The sequence below is a fragment of the Lactuca serriola genome, chromosome 8, assembly GCF_051521515.1.
Source record: "Lactuca serriola cultivar US96UC23 chromosome 8, Lser_US96UC23_V15, whole genome shotgun sequence".
NCBI classification, from domain to species: domain Eukaryota; kingdom Viridiplantae; phylum Streptophyta; class Magnoliopsida; order Asterales; family Asteraceae; genus Lactuca; species Lactuca serriola.
The window spans coordinates 232,184,988-232,201,242 of record NC_136415.1 but is presented as its reverse complement, the minus strand read 5'-3'; the positions used below and the strand labels follow the sequence as shown (position 1 = coordinate 232,201,242).

General features: G+C 36.1%; 1 protein-coding gene and 1 long non-coding RNA gene across 4 annotated transcripts; one reads left to right on the top strand and one right to left on the bottom strand.

Moving 5' to 3' along the window:
- Positions 1–3,368: 3,368 nt before the first annotated feature.
- On the top strand, positions 3,369–10,328 carry LOC145071063 (uncharacterized). The gene is made up of 13 exons (XM_079017993.1): positions 3,369–4,142; positions 7,522–7,604; positions 7,679–7,756; positions 7,948–8,076; positions 8,163–8,249; positions 8,472–8,525; positions 8,612–8,702; positions 8,823–8,893; positions 8,968–9,037; positions 9,440–9,492; positions 9,578–9,671; positions 9,749–9,846; positions 10,081–10,328. The coding sequence occupies exons 1-13, from the start codon at positions 4,067–4,069 to the stop codon at positions 10,168–10,170; spliced, it is 1,074 nt and encodes a 357-aa protein (XP_078874119.1). The 5' UTR covers positions 3,369–4,066; the 3' UTR covers positions 10,171–10,328.
- Positions 3,759–6,206, bottom strand: LOC145071064 (uncharacterized). 3 transcript variants are annotated; one of them, XR_013690211.1, is made up of 3 exons: positions 5,339–6,206; positions 4,636–4,649; positions 3,759–4,224 (listed from the first exon to the last, which is right to left on the bottom strand). It is a non-coding gene; the product is annotated as an uncharacterized LOC145071064 (long non-coding RNA). The 3 variants fall into 3 exon arrangements; XR_013690210.1 differs by lacking the exon at positions 4,636–4,649; XR_013690213.1 differs by lacking the exon at positions 4,636–4,649 and having other exon boundaries at positions 3,759–4,150.
- Positions 10,329–16,255: the final 5,927 nt, after the last annotated feature.

Below are 16,255 nucleotides of genomic sequence, written 5' to 3'. Positions count from 1 at the left end.
GCATTTTTCATCCCCTCATATAGTTGAAAAGACCATATTGTCCTTTGTCTTTATCTTCTTTTAGTTTTATATTATGTATTTATTATTAATGAATATAAATGATTAAATAATCATAAAATGGAATACTGGTGTTCTCAGATCGGTGTGTCTTGTAGTTTCCTGGCGCCTAGTGGTTTCCGACAGCGTCTAGTGTTTTCCGATGACATCTGTTCTTTTTCGGTAGTGTTCGTTGTTTTCTGGTAGTGTTTGGTGTTTTCTAGTGATGTCTAGTGTTTGAATAAATGGAGTTTGTATATAAGTTTTTCTTCTTCAATTCAAACTTTATTCTGCTGGACTGCCACTTGGTTTTAAAATATTTTGTTTCATCATAATTCTAATTAATAGGTATATAATATTATAAGTTTCACTATTTAAGTTACAAAAAGTTGTTTAAACTAGAAGGGTTCATGTAGAAAAAACTTCATCTAACAACCATACCTTCATCAAAATATCTATAAAAAGATTGATAGTCAGACATTCCAAATTTACAACTATTAATCACATGTGCAACTTGAAGTGTATAAAAGCCACAGATGTTATCTTGATGCAAATCATTTTGTCCTTTACTAATCATCATGTATCTACAAAAAAAAATTATGAAAATTGCAGAACACTATATCTAATGATTGCTCTAGGTTTTAGGTTTTTTATGCACTCTGCTAAGTTTGCAACAGTATGAAAAAAAAAAACTTCTTTAAATTCTAGTAGCAGTTGCATTCAAATTAGGAGGAAAAAGAAGAAAAGATTTCATGTGATTATATATACTTAGAAAAAACATAAACATAAAGAATGGGTGCCAAATGCATATGGTTTATGATTAATGCAAAATCATACAAGTATATGGGGCTTGAAAAGATAAATTATATGTTGTTTGTTTTTCTTATAGCAGTGACGTGCATCAACATCAGCATTAATACATGGAATTAGGGCTGAAAAACGTTAAGCACTTACTTTAAGATAGCATTAACCCAATTTGGCACGTATTGCCCCACCTTCATCCCTTGAGAAATCAGGATCTCAAGGTGTAATATCATAAAATGCAGTACATTTTGGATTTCAATACAAAAAAAATGAAAAAAAAAGCACACACACACGTGTCAATACAATATCCTAAATGAAACAAATGTTTTTCCTAATTTACTTGATGCATATCCTAAATGAAACAAAAGATTTTCATATTTTGCACAATCAATGTCCTAAAAGAAACAAACAATTTCCGGATTTTACTCGATGCATATCCTAAATGAAACAAATGATTTTCATAATTTACTCGATGAATATCCTAAATGAAACAAACGATTTTCATAATCTACATAATGTATATCCTAAATGAAACACATGATTTTCATAATTTACATAATGAATATCCTAAATGAAACAAACAGTTTTCACAATTCACATAATTCATATCCTAAAGGAAACAAACGGTTTTCATAATCTACTCGATGCATATCCTAAAAGTAGGGGTGAGCAAAAACCGAACCGATAAAAGTCAAAACGCAATAAACCGCAACCGAAAATCCGAAAACGACGCAAAAACCAATGGTGGGATTTCATTTTATTTTTAAAACCGAATTTATTGGTACGATGCAGTTTTTATCTAGAAATCAGACCACCAAAACCGAACCGCACCTCAAGCTTATTAATAATAAAATAGATCACTAATTTATATTATACAATTATACATATTATTTAAAAAACTAATAAATTATAATTTATACATATATTATATATTGAACTTAACAGTAATTAGTAATTATTTATTTGGTTTAATATGTGAGTTTGTTTATGTAAATAGTATGTGCGCTACAACTTGCAAGCTTGTAACTTCTAAGCGTAAATTGAATAAAAAAATAAGCGTAGGAATATGGGTTGCAAATGAAGTGATCAAGTAAACAACATAAAAAACTCAAAATTACAACTTCTAAATGTGAGAAAACAAAATGACACCATGTCATACAATCATTAATCTTCACATGAACATCACGTTTAAAAAAACTCATACCGGTGAACATAAAAAACCGCAGGACGTGTTTCACTCGGTTTAAAACCGAAACAGAACCGGTACAAGCCGAAATCGCACTCAAAAACCGCAAAACTAAACCATTGAAAAACCACACTCAACTATTTCTAGAATTCAAAAACCGCACTTTGCGGTTTGCAATTCAGTTTGGCCCTAAAACCGCACCATGTTCACCCCTACCTAAAAGAAACACACAATTTTTGTAATTTACATAATGCATATCCTAAATGAAACAAACGATTTTCGTAATTTTGGATAATGTATATCCTAAATGAAATAAACAATTTTCGTAATTTACATAATGCATATACTAAATGAAACAAACGGTTTCGTAATTTACTCAATGCATATCTTAAATGAAACAAACAAGTTTCATAATTTACTCGATGCATATCCTAAATGAAACAAACAATTTTCGTAACTTACTCGATGAATATCGTAAATGAAACAAACGATTTTCGTAATTTACATAATGCATATCCTAAATGAAACATCACAATTTACATAATGCATATCCTAAATGAAACAAACGGTTTCGTAATTTACTCGATGCATATACTAAATGAAACAAACGATTTTCAAAATTTGCTGGATAAATATCCTAAATGAAACAAACAAGTTTCATAATTTACTTGATGCATATCCTAAATGAAACAAACGGTTTTCGTAATTTACTCGATGAATATCGTAAATGAAACAAACGATTTTCGTAATTTACATAATGTATATCCTAAATGAAACAACCAATTTTCACAATTTACATAATACATATCTTAAATGAAACAAACGGTTTCGTAATTTACTCAATGCATATACTAAATGAAACAAACGATTTTCGAAATTTTCTCGATAAATATCCTAAATGAAACAAACAAGTTTCGTAATTTATTCGATGCATATCCTAAATGAAACAAACGATTTTCGTAATTTACTCGATGAATATCGTAAATGAAACAAACGATTTTCGTAATTTACATAATGCATATCCTAAATGAAACAACCAATTTTTACAATTTTGATAATACATATCCTAAATGAAACAAACGGTTTTCATAATTTACTCGATGTATATCCTAAATGAAACCACCACCATCGTTGTCTCTTATCTTTCTGAAAACACCGCCTCCCTTGAAAACATCTCTCCCTTCGTCCCCTAAAAACCGCTACTAAAAACTAAAAGCTTCTAGATTTGGTGTCATGAAGTTACGCCCGCCATAGTGACAAGAATGGAGAAAGACAAGTAAAGTAAACCACCGCCACCCTTGAACCCTTTATAAACTGATGGCGAAGAGGATGAGCGAGGAGGGTGCAGATGCAGTAGATGACCGGATCTCTCAGTGGATCAGATGGAGGCATCGAGAAGAAGAGAAGTAACTCATGAACCAGATCTCCATCTAGCACTGCTTCAAATCTCCATCCAATAGTAAAAAATATTGGTCGCAGGATGCTTCTAGTGGTGTCCGGTGATGAAGATCAGTGGTTGATGGAGCAAATCAGTCGATTTAGAGCTCGGATCAGTGGTCTTGTGGTTTCCTGGTGTTTTCCGGCAACGGTCGCTGATTCGCAACGTCGACCAACTAAAATGTGAGAGGACGTGAGGGGTGTAGGGTTTTAGGTGGGTCCAATTTCAAGTTTATTTAATAATTTATATTATTCAATAGTAAACTAATAATATAAAATTTTGAAAATATAAAGATAAAGGATAATATAGTCTTTTTTAGCTCCATGAGGTATGAAAAACACAATAAAATAAAAACTTACAGACCGTCCAAGTGCAAAAGAATACTTAGGAACCAAACGTGAAATTTTTGCAAACCACAAGGGCCATTTCAGTAATTTGTTCTCTCTCCATTCGCACTATCACCTACAAATACAACCACCACATACCGGAGATGTTCCATCACTCTCACCTGCTCCCGTATTGCAATTACTCTACTATAAATATAAACACAACATATCACATCAACGTGTTCACATCACCGTTGCTTGTCGGAATTTCAGAAGATGGAGTCCATCGAATCAGCAGCCAACCTCCGTTCACAATTCCATGAAGTTCTTCGTAGTCGCCGTTCTCCTATAGGTAAGATTCTATCATAGATTTGGTCAATTTTGATGTTCATTTGTTGCGAATATTTGGGCTCATATCATACTCTCATACAATCCTGTGAGTTCTTTGCCAAAAATAATTACACAATATAGAAAAATAAAGAGTAGTTATGGGATACACATTGCAGCTAGTCTGCTAGTAATAGGAGATTTCTTTTTAGCAAGCATAGTGGCTATGGAAATCCGAGCTATAGCTATATTCTGTTTGTTTTATGTATCTAGATTTGTTTATGAATATTGACAATTTCCTCAATCCAGTAAGCAAAAAACTAAGTTGGTGTAAATTTGTATATGAGTTTTGTTTCTGCAATTCAAACTTTATTTGGCTGGGCTGCCACTTGGTTTCAAAATATTCTTTTTCTTCATAATTCTAATTAATAGGTATATAATATTATAATTTATAAGTTTCTCTATTTAAGTTACAAAAAGTGGTTGAAACTAAAAAAAACTTCTTCTGACATCCATACCTTGATCGAAATATCTACAAAAAAATTGATAGTCGATATAAGGCAACTATAAATCACATGTGCAACTTGAAAGGTAAAAAAGTCATGCATGCTATCTTCATGTAACTCATTTTGTCATTTTAATAATCATCATGTATCTCGAAAAAAAACATGGAAATTGCAGCACACTATATCGTAATGGAGTGTAAAAAAATACACATGAAATAAGTCAATAAGTCTATCAGACTAAACCTTCAATAACCCGACACCATTGCATATATGACACTAAAGATTTTTTTTTAACAGTCAATTATCTAATTCTGATTCTTAATGATATGTGTACTTCCATATTAGGGTAGACATACGCAATCATCTCTTGTTTTGGTTTTACACCAATTTTGAGTTAATATATGGATGGATTTTGTAGAACATGTGTTTAATAGGCCAAAGTTGAACAATATGTTTACGAGAAAGAAAAGGTATGCATGAATTTTTCACCTTTATTAGAAAGGAAGATGTAACCATGAAGAACAACAAATTCTAAATCTCCATTGATCCATGTTCATTAGAGATAGCAAAAATCAAAACCCCATCATGAATCACCATAGAATCGACTATTCGATGAAGTACCACCATTAATGTTCTCATTCAAGTTTCAAGTTTCAACACACAATGAAATTTTCATTTTGAAGTTTTAATTTAGGGAAAAGAAATGGAAACTAACCGATTCCATAGCTGAGTCTGACAACAGCAGCAATTTTCTCTCAAACCGGAAACTCGGCATCTGGGAATGTCTAGTCAAATGTAGTGACCTCCATTGCAGAACTTGTATAGATAGATCACAGAAAGTAGCAGTGATCAATGGCAAAAGTATTACCTGTAAAAGCCCAGACGCAAAGCTGAGGAAGAAGAAAGAGGACAGCAGGGAGGACAATCTCTACAAACAGACGTCAGATATAAGAGAGAAGCAGAGAATAACGAAATATAGGAAATCAAAGGTCATAGAAAGGGAAATCATAGATGACGGAATATCAATGGAGGAATGTATTACATGAAAGAACAACAAAACACAGAGAAAGAAGACGACAAGAGAGGAGAAGAGGGAAATTCAAAGAAGCGACTTGCAATACCTAAACCCCAAAAGAACGCCACGTATGTCACAAGAAACCTAAAAATCGCCACACAGAAACAAAAAGGAGCCCCTCCAGAAGAAAACCCAGCCGAATAGAATGAGAATTGGATTAGGTTAAAACAAATACCCCCGCCATAGTGACAAGAATGGAGGAAAACAAGTAAAGTGAACCACCGCCACCCCTGAAACCTTTAAAGAAATGATGGCGGAGAGGATGAGCGAGGAAGGAGCAGATGCAGTCGATGGCGAAGAGGGAGGAGCGTGGAGGGAACAGATGCAGTCGAATACCGGATCTCTCGGTGGATCAGATGGGGGCATCGAGAAGAGAAGTGACTCATCAACCAGATCTCCATCGCTCACTGCTTCAGATCTCCTTCCAACAGTGACAAATGTGACGTTACTGGTTGCAGGATGCTTCTAGCGGCGTCCGGTGGTGTTTTGTGGTTTCCAGTTTACTTAATAACTACTTTATTACTCATGGAAACTAGTAATCTCAAAATTATTAATAAGTTATTTTAAATAAATTATTAATTTAAGAAATAATTTTATTAGTTATGTGAAATTATATTCATTAATTCAAATAAATATATAAAATTAATTTTTAATATATATTAGATATTTTTTATTTGTGAATTAATGAAAACAATAATTTAAAATTTAAAATAGAATCACATTAATGAGGAGGTCTAATAAATTTAAAATTAAAAACTAATATATTGACAAGTGGCAACACGATAATTAAAATGTCTAATATGATGACACATTACAAAAGAGCTACTCTTTTATTACTATACGGATTTATATTATTTATTTAATAAATTTATATTATTTAATAATATATTAATAATATAAAAAATGAAGAATATATAAAGATAAATGATAATATAGTCTTTTTTTTAGCTCCACGACCGATAAAAAAAACACAATAAAATCATAAACTTAATGACCATCCATACGCAAAAGAAAACATAGGATGTGAAATTTTTGTAAACCAAAAGGACCATTTCAATAAATTGTTCTCTCCATTGGCACTATCACCTATAAGTACCACCACTTCCCATGAGGTCCTTGCGAGTCCCATTACACTCATCGCAATTAGACAACAAGTACGCGATATAGAAAAATAAAGAGTAGTTATGGTATAGACACGACTATTAGACAGTTAGTTGTAGTAGATTTCTTTTGAGCTAAGATAGTGGTTATGGAGATCCGAGCTAAATTGTGTGTTTTATGTATCTAAATTTGTTTATTAATATCGATGGTTTCCTCAATCTAGTAAGAGTAGTATAAGGCCAGTTGCTTTCATTATAAAATAACTCGTTTGATTGTCCATAGAAAAAGTGCAAAACTCGTCTTTATATTGTAACACCATGTTTCTTTGTTGTCAATTAATTGTTGTCTAAATAAAGTAATTGAGAAAGAAATACTAAGTTGGTGTAAATTTGTAAAATGTTAGGACTTAGTCGGGAAAGCCTCATTTTCCTAACTTTATCAATTAAGTTGTTCTCTTGCATGAACTAAAAAGAAAAATAATTAGCTTATCATATTAAGTCATGAACCCATTAGGTAAAAAAAGAAACAACGCCAAATTTTGTTCTTTATCTCTCATTGTCTTGTTAGGAGAGGAATTAAGTTTAACTTTTTTTCATTAATAACTACTATTATCACTCTTATCCTACCACTATTGTGTTTATCAATAATTTCATTGAAATATGACATCTCTTTGTTTGTCAAAATGTGGGTTCATATTATATTTCTACTACTTTTTTTTTCAGTTCCTACACTACGTGCACTTCAGACACTATCTGCAAAACCCGTGGAGGAACCCTTATATCAGGGAATACCTGTTGACTTTGAGGTGGACATTACTTGACATATACTTCACCTTTTTGTTAATTTTCGTTAGAAGTTTTCTTACTTGAACACTATCAGGTAATGAGATCCTACCCGGAAGCACGCATTAACGTCAAGGAACAGCTCAATGAAGAAAACTTTTACTTACCCACTGAGGTAACATAGACCATATTTTTTTCCCGTTGAATGTTGACTTGATAAAGTTTAATATTAATATATGATGTTTAAAAGATATCTAAGAAAATAACTACATAATTGGGAAGATGGAAAACAAGAGCAAATTTGTAATATGAATATATGATGCATAAAGTTTAATATGATGCAACTTATTATTTTATTAAAATTAGGAAGGAGAGCAAGGGCTTCTGCCTGTGCTCATTTTGAGCATGAAAGAATCCACACAATCAAAAAGACCAGCTGTTGTTTTTGTACATCCAACAAATGCAAACAAAGAGTGGCTACGCCCTTCACTTGAGGTATAATATAAAATTACAAGGCTAGACTGGTCATTTCTTCATTTGACAAAAGACTTTGATCTAATGAGTTCTTCCTTTCAATTTAGGATTATGCTTCACGTGGATATATTGCAATTGCCATTGATTCTCGTTACCATGGAGAACGTGCCAAAACCCCCACCGCCTATCAAGATGTGAGCATTGAAACCTTTCTTTATTTTTATATGGTTTATGCCAAAAAGAATAGGGCTAAGTGCAAGAAAATTAGAAATAGCGACATACTTTCGTATATTTGTTTATTATAGCATCCTACTTTGAAAACAATCTATCCAAATATAGCAATGGAGAATATACTAATTATGTTTCATTATCTCAAAGCATAAATATAACTTGAATTTCATATATTCTGGATCCAGGCTCTTGTTTCAGCATGGAAAATAGGTGATACAATGCCATTTATATATGACACGGTTATACTTCTTCACTCTTGAATTTTTCTAATGACATTCATTATATAATTTTAATGCCCAAATGTTTAACATTTATTATGTTTTAGGTGTGGGACCTTTTAAAGTTGGCAGATTATCTAACCACAAGAGATGATATTGACCATTCCAAGATAGGAATCACTGGGAATTCACTTGGAGGTTGAATTTTAATATTTTATTAAACACATCATCTAGAAATAACAAGAGAGCATATATATTCTTTTATTATGAGTTATATTGCCTTTAATTCCATAACTCATTTATTGATATGTCATGTAGGAATGCATGCATGGTTTGTTGCTTTTGTTGATACACGTTATTCAGTGGTTGTCCCCGTAATTGCTGTTCAGGTATTATCTGTTTTTGACTTAATGGGGTTAATTTAACATTTAATCAAGCCTACTAACTGGATATGAATGTGTAGGGCTTTCGGTGGGCTATAGATAATGATCAATGGCATGCTCGAGTTGACAGTATTAAGCCCGTGTTTGAAGGTAATCCAGACGCTACTTTACAAAAGAAATATAAAATCTCTATGTTTTATATGTTATTACTTCTATGTTTAATAAAACATGTATGTTAGGTTATATATATTGGTGTTTAACGACTTTGAACCGTAAATTTGTACAAAATTCCCATATTTATTTCCTCAAATATATTTAGAAAAATTGTTTAAAAGTTCTCTTAAAATGTGTATGTGTGTGTGTTTGTGTGTGTGTGTATATATATATATATATATATATATATATACATATATATACATATATATATATATATATATATATATATATATTTGTTTTTTAAAATCTTACGGTTATAGTTAGCACATGCACTCTTTCTAAATTATAATTTTTTTCATGATTTTGTGATGGTGAATTTGTATTCTTTTTCTTCAGAAGCAAGGATTGACTTAGGGAAGGAAGCCATTGACAAAGAGGTTGTGGAAAAGGTATGTTCCATAAAGATTGCTAAATATGTTGCTGACGTGGCATTCAGCTGGCGTCTAACTGTTGTTGTGCTACTATTTTGACCAGGTTTGGAACAGAATAGCTCCGGGTTTAGCATCTGAGTTTGACTCACCTTATACGGTGCCAGTCATTGCACCACGACCATTATTGATTATAAATGGTGAAATGATCAATCCATCCTCCTCTTCTTGATCCATTTTTTTTCTGATGAAATAATAACATGGAAAAAATTATCAGGTCAAGATGATCCCCGTTGCCCAATTGAAGGTATTAATGTTACCATATCAAAAACACAAAAAGCTTTCGAAGATGCCCAATGTTTGAATCATTTCAAGGTATTGACTCTTGAATCTTGACTTTTCACCAATGTTTCTTGCTTTTTCTAAATGAGCAAATTGCACGGAACAACTACACACTTTACTACCAGAGAATAATAGTATGTTGCTATTATGGGTAATAAATTTAGTAGATTGTCTACATTGGTATAAAAAAGTAAAATATAATTTTATATGATGTAATAATGTGTTGTATATGAGGTAATAATGTGATTTATTATGAATTAAATTTAGGTGATAGTCGAACCAGGAATTGGACATGATGTGACGTCATCAATGCTTAAAGATGCGAGTGATTGGCTTGACAAGTTTCTCAAACCATAGAAATATCTCATGCATAGCTATGTATCTTATGCTCGACTGAATATTGTTGTCTATTGAAAAGTATATCTATATCATGTAAATAATGCTTTGGCATTGTTATTTGTATTAAACACATGAAAAAGCCTTCCAATAAATGAAACTTATTCCAAATTCGATTATTTCTTTTCAATATTTTTTATTTTGAATGCAATGGTGAAATTTAACTATTTGTCTCAAGATTTGTGTTGTGTATTTGAAAGACATAATTGTTGGTTATTCTATCTCTAAAGTGGCAAGCATTTTAGAAACTATATTCCTATGATTGTGATTAATCATTTAGAAGCTATATCCTTATAAGTGTGATTTATCATTCTTCGAATTATGGCTTTTGTACATTCTTCATAAAAACACAAAAAATACTTAATATTGTTGAAAGCCAAAAGGAGTAGCAAAAAAGGAAGCATAAAACGGAAGTTACTTAGCGTAGTGGTATAATTTATGCAAAAGTCGTTTTTAAGCAACCACCATGTAAATTAAGTACACAACGACCCCTTAGGTTGGATAGAATGGTCACAAGATAGAAAGATGACAATTTCCATGGTTTTGGGATAAAATTAAATAGAGATAATGTGATGCTGATGTGTGTGTGTAGAGGGATGGAAATATGACCATTCTCTCCATGTTTAATAGTGTTAGTGTATGTACTTGCAAAATAATACCATATTATTGTCACTAGTACAATGCCAACTTTGCTTATTTTAGGATCATAATACCACAGGAAACATAGCGGAGAATATGATTAAACATTTATAATTAGCTATAATAATTGGACATCACTTAAAGGGAAGTAAATAAAGAATTAGCCTAACTAGAAGGAAGATGGGTTTTGCTACAAAAGGCACCCTTTTTGTTTCTTAGGTCAAGGAAAAAGGTGTCTCATAAGGCCCTTTTGTCGTTGGAGCTGAATAGGGTGCGATGTTAGTATTTGGGAAACTTGGTGTAACATCCCAAAAATACAACCAAAAAGTTTTGTTTAATAATTACTAAAATCACTATATCAATATCATAAAATAAAAAACCACATGTCAATATCTCAAAACCATAACAAAGTATCACGAGAAAACTGTATCAAGACTGTATCAAATCATATCTACGAAAAACTAAATCAACTCCCAGGACAAAAACTGAAGCTGTGGTGTGTGCGATGCCATCATCCTGAGCTCTTCCCTTTACTTACGGAAGTACCTGAAACCAAAACTGAAACTATAAGAACGAAGCTTAATGAGCTCCCCCAAACTACCACGTACCATACAATAACATATAAAGCACATACTGGGCCTTGTCTACTGCATCAGACCGAAATCCGAAAACTGCATCGAATCGGAGTCCGGAAACTGACCATGGCCTTGCCCTCTGCATCGGACCGAAGTCCGGAACTAATTCGGACCTTGTCCCCTGCATCAGACCGAAGTCCGGAACTAACTACATCGGACCAAAGTCCGGAACTGACTGGGACCTTGTCCCCTGCATCGGACTGAAGTCTGGAACTGACTGAACAATGCATAGCATAATCACATATCAACTAGTATAAACAGGTATACTGCATACTGCATACTGCATCGGACTGAAGTCTGGAACACATAACACATAGACATGCTTGAATCACAAAGACATCAAGCACACTGCACCGGACCGAAGTCCAGAACTAACTGCTAACAAAACGGGCCGGCATCGTGGCCGTAGACCCGTTCCTACTGGAAGGAAACTCACCTCGTGATGCTGACTGCTGAACTACTGAATGAGAAATCCCTGACAGCTGCTCCGGCTGCTTCTCGGCTATCATGGGAAAATAAAACACTAAATCAGAATAGGGATTCTCCTATGGGTAAAATGACCCTTTTACCCCTACTATGGCATGGGTCACAATATGGCCCAAACCCTCAATTCCTTCTAAGCCATCAATGGCCCCATTATATGCCCACTAATGGCCCAATTTTCTATATTGGGCCCAAAACCTTTTATTGGGCCTTACTCAAGCCCAATACTAATCCTTGGTCCCAAAGCAACTGAATTCTTATGGCCACTAAGGCCCAAAGACCGTAAGTCTAAAACTCAGCCCACATCGAGGCCCAAAACACTTGAAGCCCAAACTGGCAGCGTACGTTGGGCGTACACCAAGGTACGCTGAGCGTACTGGCTGCTGGCTTATACACCCAACGTATAGCCCTGTTAAGCCAAAATCTGATTAAGTGCTTAATAATCCGATCCAGAAGCTACAAATCCAGATCCTAAGCTTGTTCCACGTCTTAAGCCATAAAGTTGCTTACTTGATGGCTTAGAAGTCTCATAAAGGCTCAAACTTCCATAAATAACATTCTACTTCCATGGAGCTAACTAGATCTCATGCATGGTTCCATATAAGCCACAATGATTACAACTTTATTGCTAGGAAGATGTTTCTAAGCCTTAAGGATGGCAATCCAAGCTCCAAAACCGACTTACAAAATCAAGACTCAACCTTTGGACTTCAAAAGGTCCAATCTTCCATAACCTAGATCTAGAAGGAAAGAGGAAGAAAGTTCAGAACTTTATACGGTCCTTTGCTGACCAAGAGGGTGCTAAGTCTAGATCCCTGAGCTCAAGCTTCTTCTCCAACTTCTTCCCTTCCTTCTTCACTACTTCCTTTCCTTGAAACACTCACAAAAGCTTCTTCACACAAAAACAGAGGATAAGAACGAATTAGGGTTTTCTTGAGAGTGAGGAGGCTGATGGGAAAACAGGGAAGGAGGCTATAATGGGGTTTATATAGCCTTAAACCCCTAAAATTAGGGTTTTTCCTCTGGCCGCGTACGCTGGGCGTACCATATGGTACGCTACGCGTACGCTTCTCCTCCCCGTGTTTCATTTAATCATTACGCCCAACGTACAACGGGTTATGCCCCGCGTACGGCTTATGGGTAGACTATGACTCGGCCCAAAACAATGAGGCCTAATCCAATATACAATTCTATTATAACCCAAAATAAAACTTGAGAATCTAAATAAATTTATACCTCGGAAGTAGAGCTGGCAATGGGGCGGGTTTGGAGCGAATCGACCTTCATCCAAACCCTTTTAACAAATTTCAAAATCTGATCCAAACCCGCTCCGTAACCCGCAGGGTTTTGAATAATCAAACCCATACCCTTATCCACCGAATCAGCAGATATCCAAACCCGCCCCGTAACCCGTAGGTTTTTTGAATAATCAAACACATTTTACTTAAATCATAAAATCAAATTTATTAAACAAAACTAAGTTTTGATTTAGAAAACACATTATGTACTCGAGGACTTTCAATTGGAATTAAAATCATTATTTTAGTTACTTCCAATCGGTTTTTGATCGTTGATTGCATTGATAGAGAATAGCAATTACAAAATTTCTTTTAGTTGATAAATGATCTTATTGATTTATAAATGAAATTGGTGATTACATGATGAAATATAAATGAATTGAAATCATGACTCTTGGGAGAAGACTGGAAGTCTAGAAGTTGAGTCCTCGAGTCCTATATAAAAAAAATTTAGTCTTTGGGCTTTTCTCTTTGGACTTCTGATTGGAATTTAATGTAAACTTTAGGTAATATAAAATACAAATTTATATTTCTAAAATTTATATGGGGCGGGTTATAAACGGAGCGAATCGATGATCATCCATACCTGACCCTTTTAATAAAAGGGTTAGCGGGTACGGGTCGTTAACGGGTAAACGGATCAAAAACTATGCTCCAAACCCATATAATTGTTAAGGGTTTGGATCGGATCAGGGTCAAAACCCGCTCCATTGCCAGGCCTAATCGGAAGAGGATCGTTACAAATCTCCCCCACTTGAATCAGACTTTGTCCTCGAAGTCCGCTGCTACTGAATCTGAAAACAATTCCAGGTAATGCTCAAACATCTCCTCCTTGGACTTCCACGTCCACTCTGAACCCTTCCGGTGCTGCCACTGCACCTTCACTAGCTGAACTACCTTGTTACTCATGGTCTTTGTCTTCCGGTCCAAAATTGTGACCGGTCTGTCAATGTAATTCAGGCTGCTTTCAACCTGAATGTCCTCTAAGGGTACAACCGTTGACTCGTCCCTTAAAAACTTCCGTAACTGGGAAACATGGAAGGTGTTGTGGATCTGGCTGAGCTCTGCCGAAAGATCCAACCGATAAGCGACACGACCCACGCGAGCCAAAACCCTAAAAGGACCGATGAACCTGGGGCCTAACTTGCCCCTCTTTCGGAATCTGATGACACCCTTCCAGGGTGATACCTTCAGGAGGACCATGTCGCCCACCAGAAACTCCAAGTGTAAAAGCCTCCTGTCAGCGTAACTCTTATACCGACTCTGCGCAGTTTGTAGTCTACTACGAACCTGCCGGATCAACTCTGTCATCTTGAGCACCACTTCGGTGCTCCCAATGACACGCTGACCGACCTCGCCCCAACAAATCGGGGTCCTGCACTTCCTCCCGTAGAGCATCTTGAAAGGAGGGCGGTCAATACTCGCATGGTAACTATTGTTATACGAAAATTCCGCTAATGGAAGGTACGTATCCCAACTGCCACCGAAGTCTAGGACACATGCTCGAAGCATGTCCTCGAGAGTTTGAATCATCCTCTCGCTCTGCCCGTATGTCTGAGGGTGGAAAGCGGTGCTGAAATGGAGACGAGTACCCATCTCGTCGTGAAACCGCTTCCAGAATCTGGAAGTAAAACGGACGTCTCGGTCTGACACCACCGAAACAGGCACTCCATGTCGTGCCACAATCTATCGCACATAAATGTCGGCTAGCTTCTCCACCGATATGCTCTCCTGGATCGGTATTAAATGAGCACTCTTCTTCAACCAATCCACAATAACCCAAATCGAATCCACTCCACGTGCGGTCCTGGGAAGCTTAGTGATGAAATCCATGGTGATATCTTCCTATTTCCACACTGGAATGTCTAATGGCTACATCTTGTCATGGGGTCCCTGGTGCTCTGCCTTGACCTTCCTGCAGGTCAGACACCTCTCCACATACCAGGTGACATCCATCCTCATGCAGGGCCACCAATAATAGGGTCGAAGATCTCTATACATCTTCGTCGCCCCTAGATGGATGGAAAATCGAGACTTATGGGCCTCGTCCATCAATACCTGCTACACACCGCCCCAGTATAGTACCCAAAATCTCCCATGAAGGGTCAACAAACGTCGATTGTCATAGTCAAAGGAAGCTACTCAGCCCACGATCCTCTCACACTTCTGGCTCTCCTCCTTGAGGCCCTCAACCTGCGCCTCTCTGATCTGCTCCAGCAATGGAGTAATCACTGTCATCCTCACACATATATCCCTGATTGGGGCTACTGCCGCCTTGCGGTTCATGGCGTCGCCCACCATGTTGGCCTTCCCTAAATGATAAAGGATCTCATAATCGTAATCCTTCACCACATCTAACCACCAACGCTGCCTAATGTTAAGATTCAGCTGATCCATGAGGTATCTCAAGCTCTTTTGATCCGTGTAGATGGTACAACGGACCCCATAAAGGTAATGTCTCCAAATCTTGAGGGAAAACATCATTGCCCCCAGTTTTAAATCATGCGTAGGATAGTTAGCCTCGTGAGGCTTCAACTGTCTCGAGGCGTAAGCTATCACATGACCTCGCTGCATCAACACTGCTCCCATACCTGTGATTGAAGCATCACAGTAGACTACGAAATCGCCTACTCCCTCTGGCAGGGTAAGGATCGGTGCCTCGCACAATCTCTGCCTGAGGGTCTCGAATGCTACCTACTGCTCAGGCCCCCAGCGAAACACTACCGACTTCTTAGTTAGTCGGGTGAGCGGTATAGCTATCTTGGAGAAATCCTGGATGAATCTCCTGTAGTACCCTGCCAAACCTAGGAAGCTCCGAATCTCAGATGGAGACTTCGGGACCTCCCACTGCATCAGGGCCTCTATCTTGGCGAAATATACCAAAATACCCTTCTGGTTGACGAGGTGTCCAAGGAACTGCACCTCGCGCAACCAAAACTCGCACTTGGAGAACTTGGCGAAAAATCTCTCCCTCCTCAAAATCTCTAGCAC

What these genes read in the sequence shown, in the direction of transcription:
- LOC145071063 (XM_079017993.1), top strand. Translation starts at nt 4,067, where the DNA reads ATGGAGTCCATCGAATCAGCAGCCAACCTCCGTTCACAATTCCATGAA. An exon ending in CCCCCACCGCCTATCAAGAT is followed by an intron (nt 8,250 to 8,471) that starts GTGAGCATTGAA and finishes TTCTGGATCCAG; the next exon opens with GCTCTTGTTTCAGCATGGAA. An exon ending in AATGTTTGAATCATTTCAAG is followed by an intron (nt 9,847 to 10,080) that starts GTATTGACTCTT and finishes AATTAAATTTAG; the next exon opens with GTGATAGTCGAACCAGGAAT.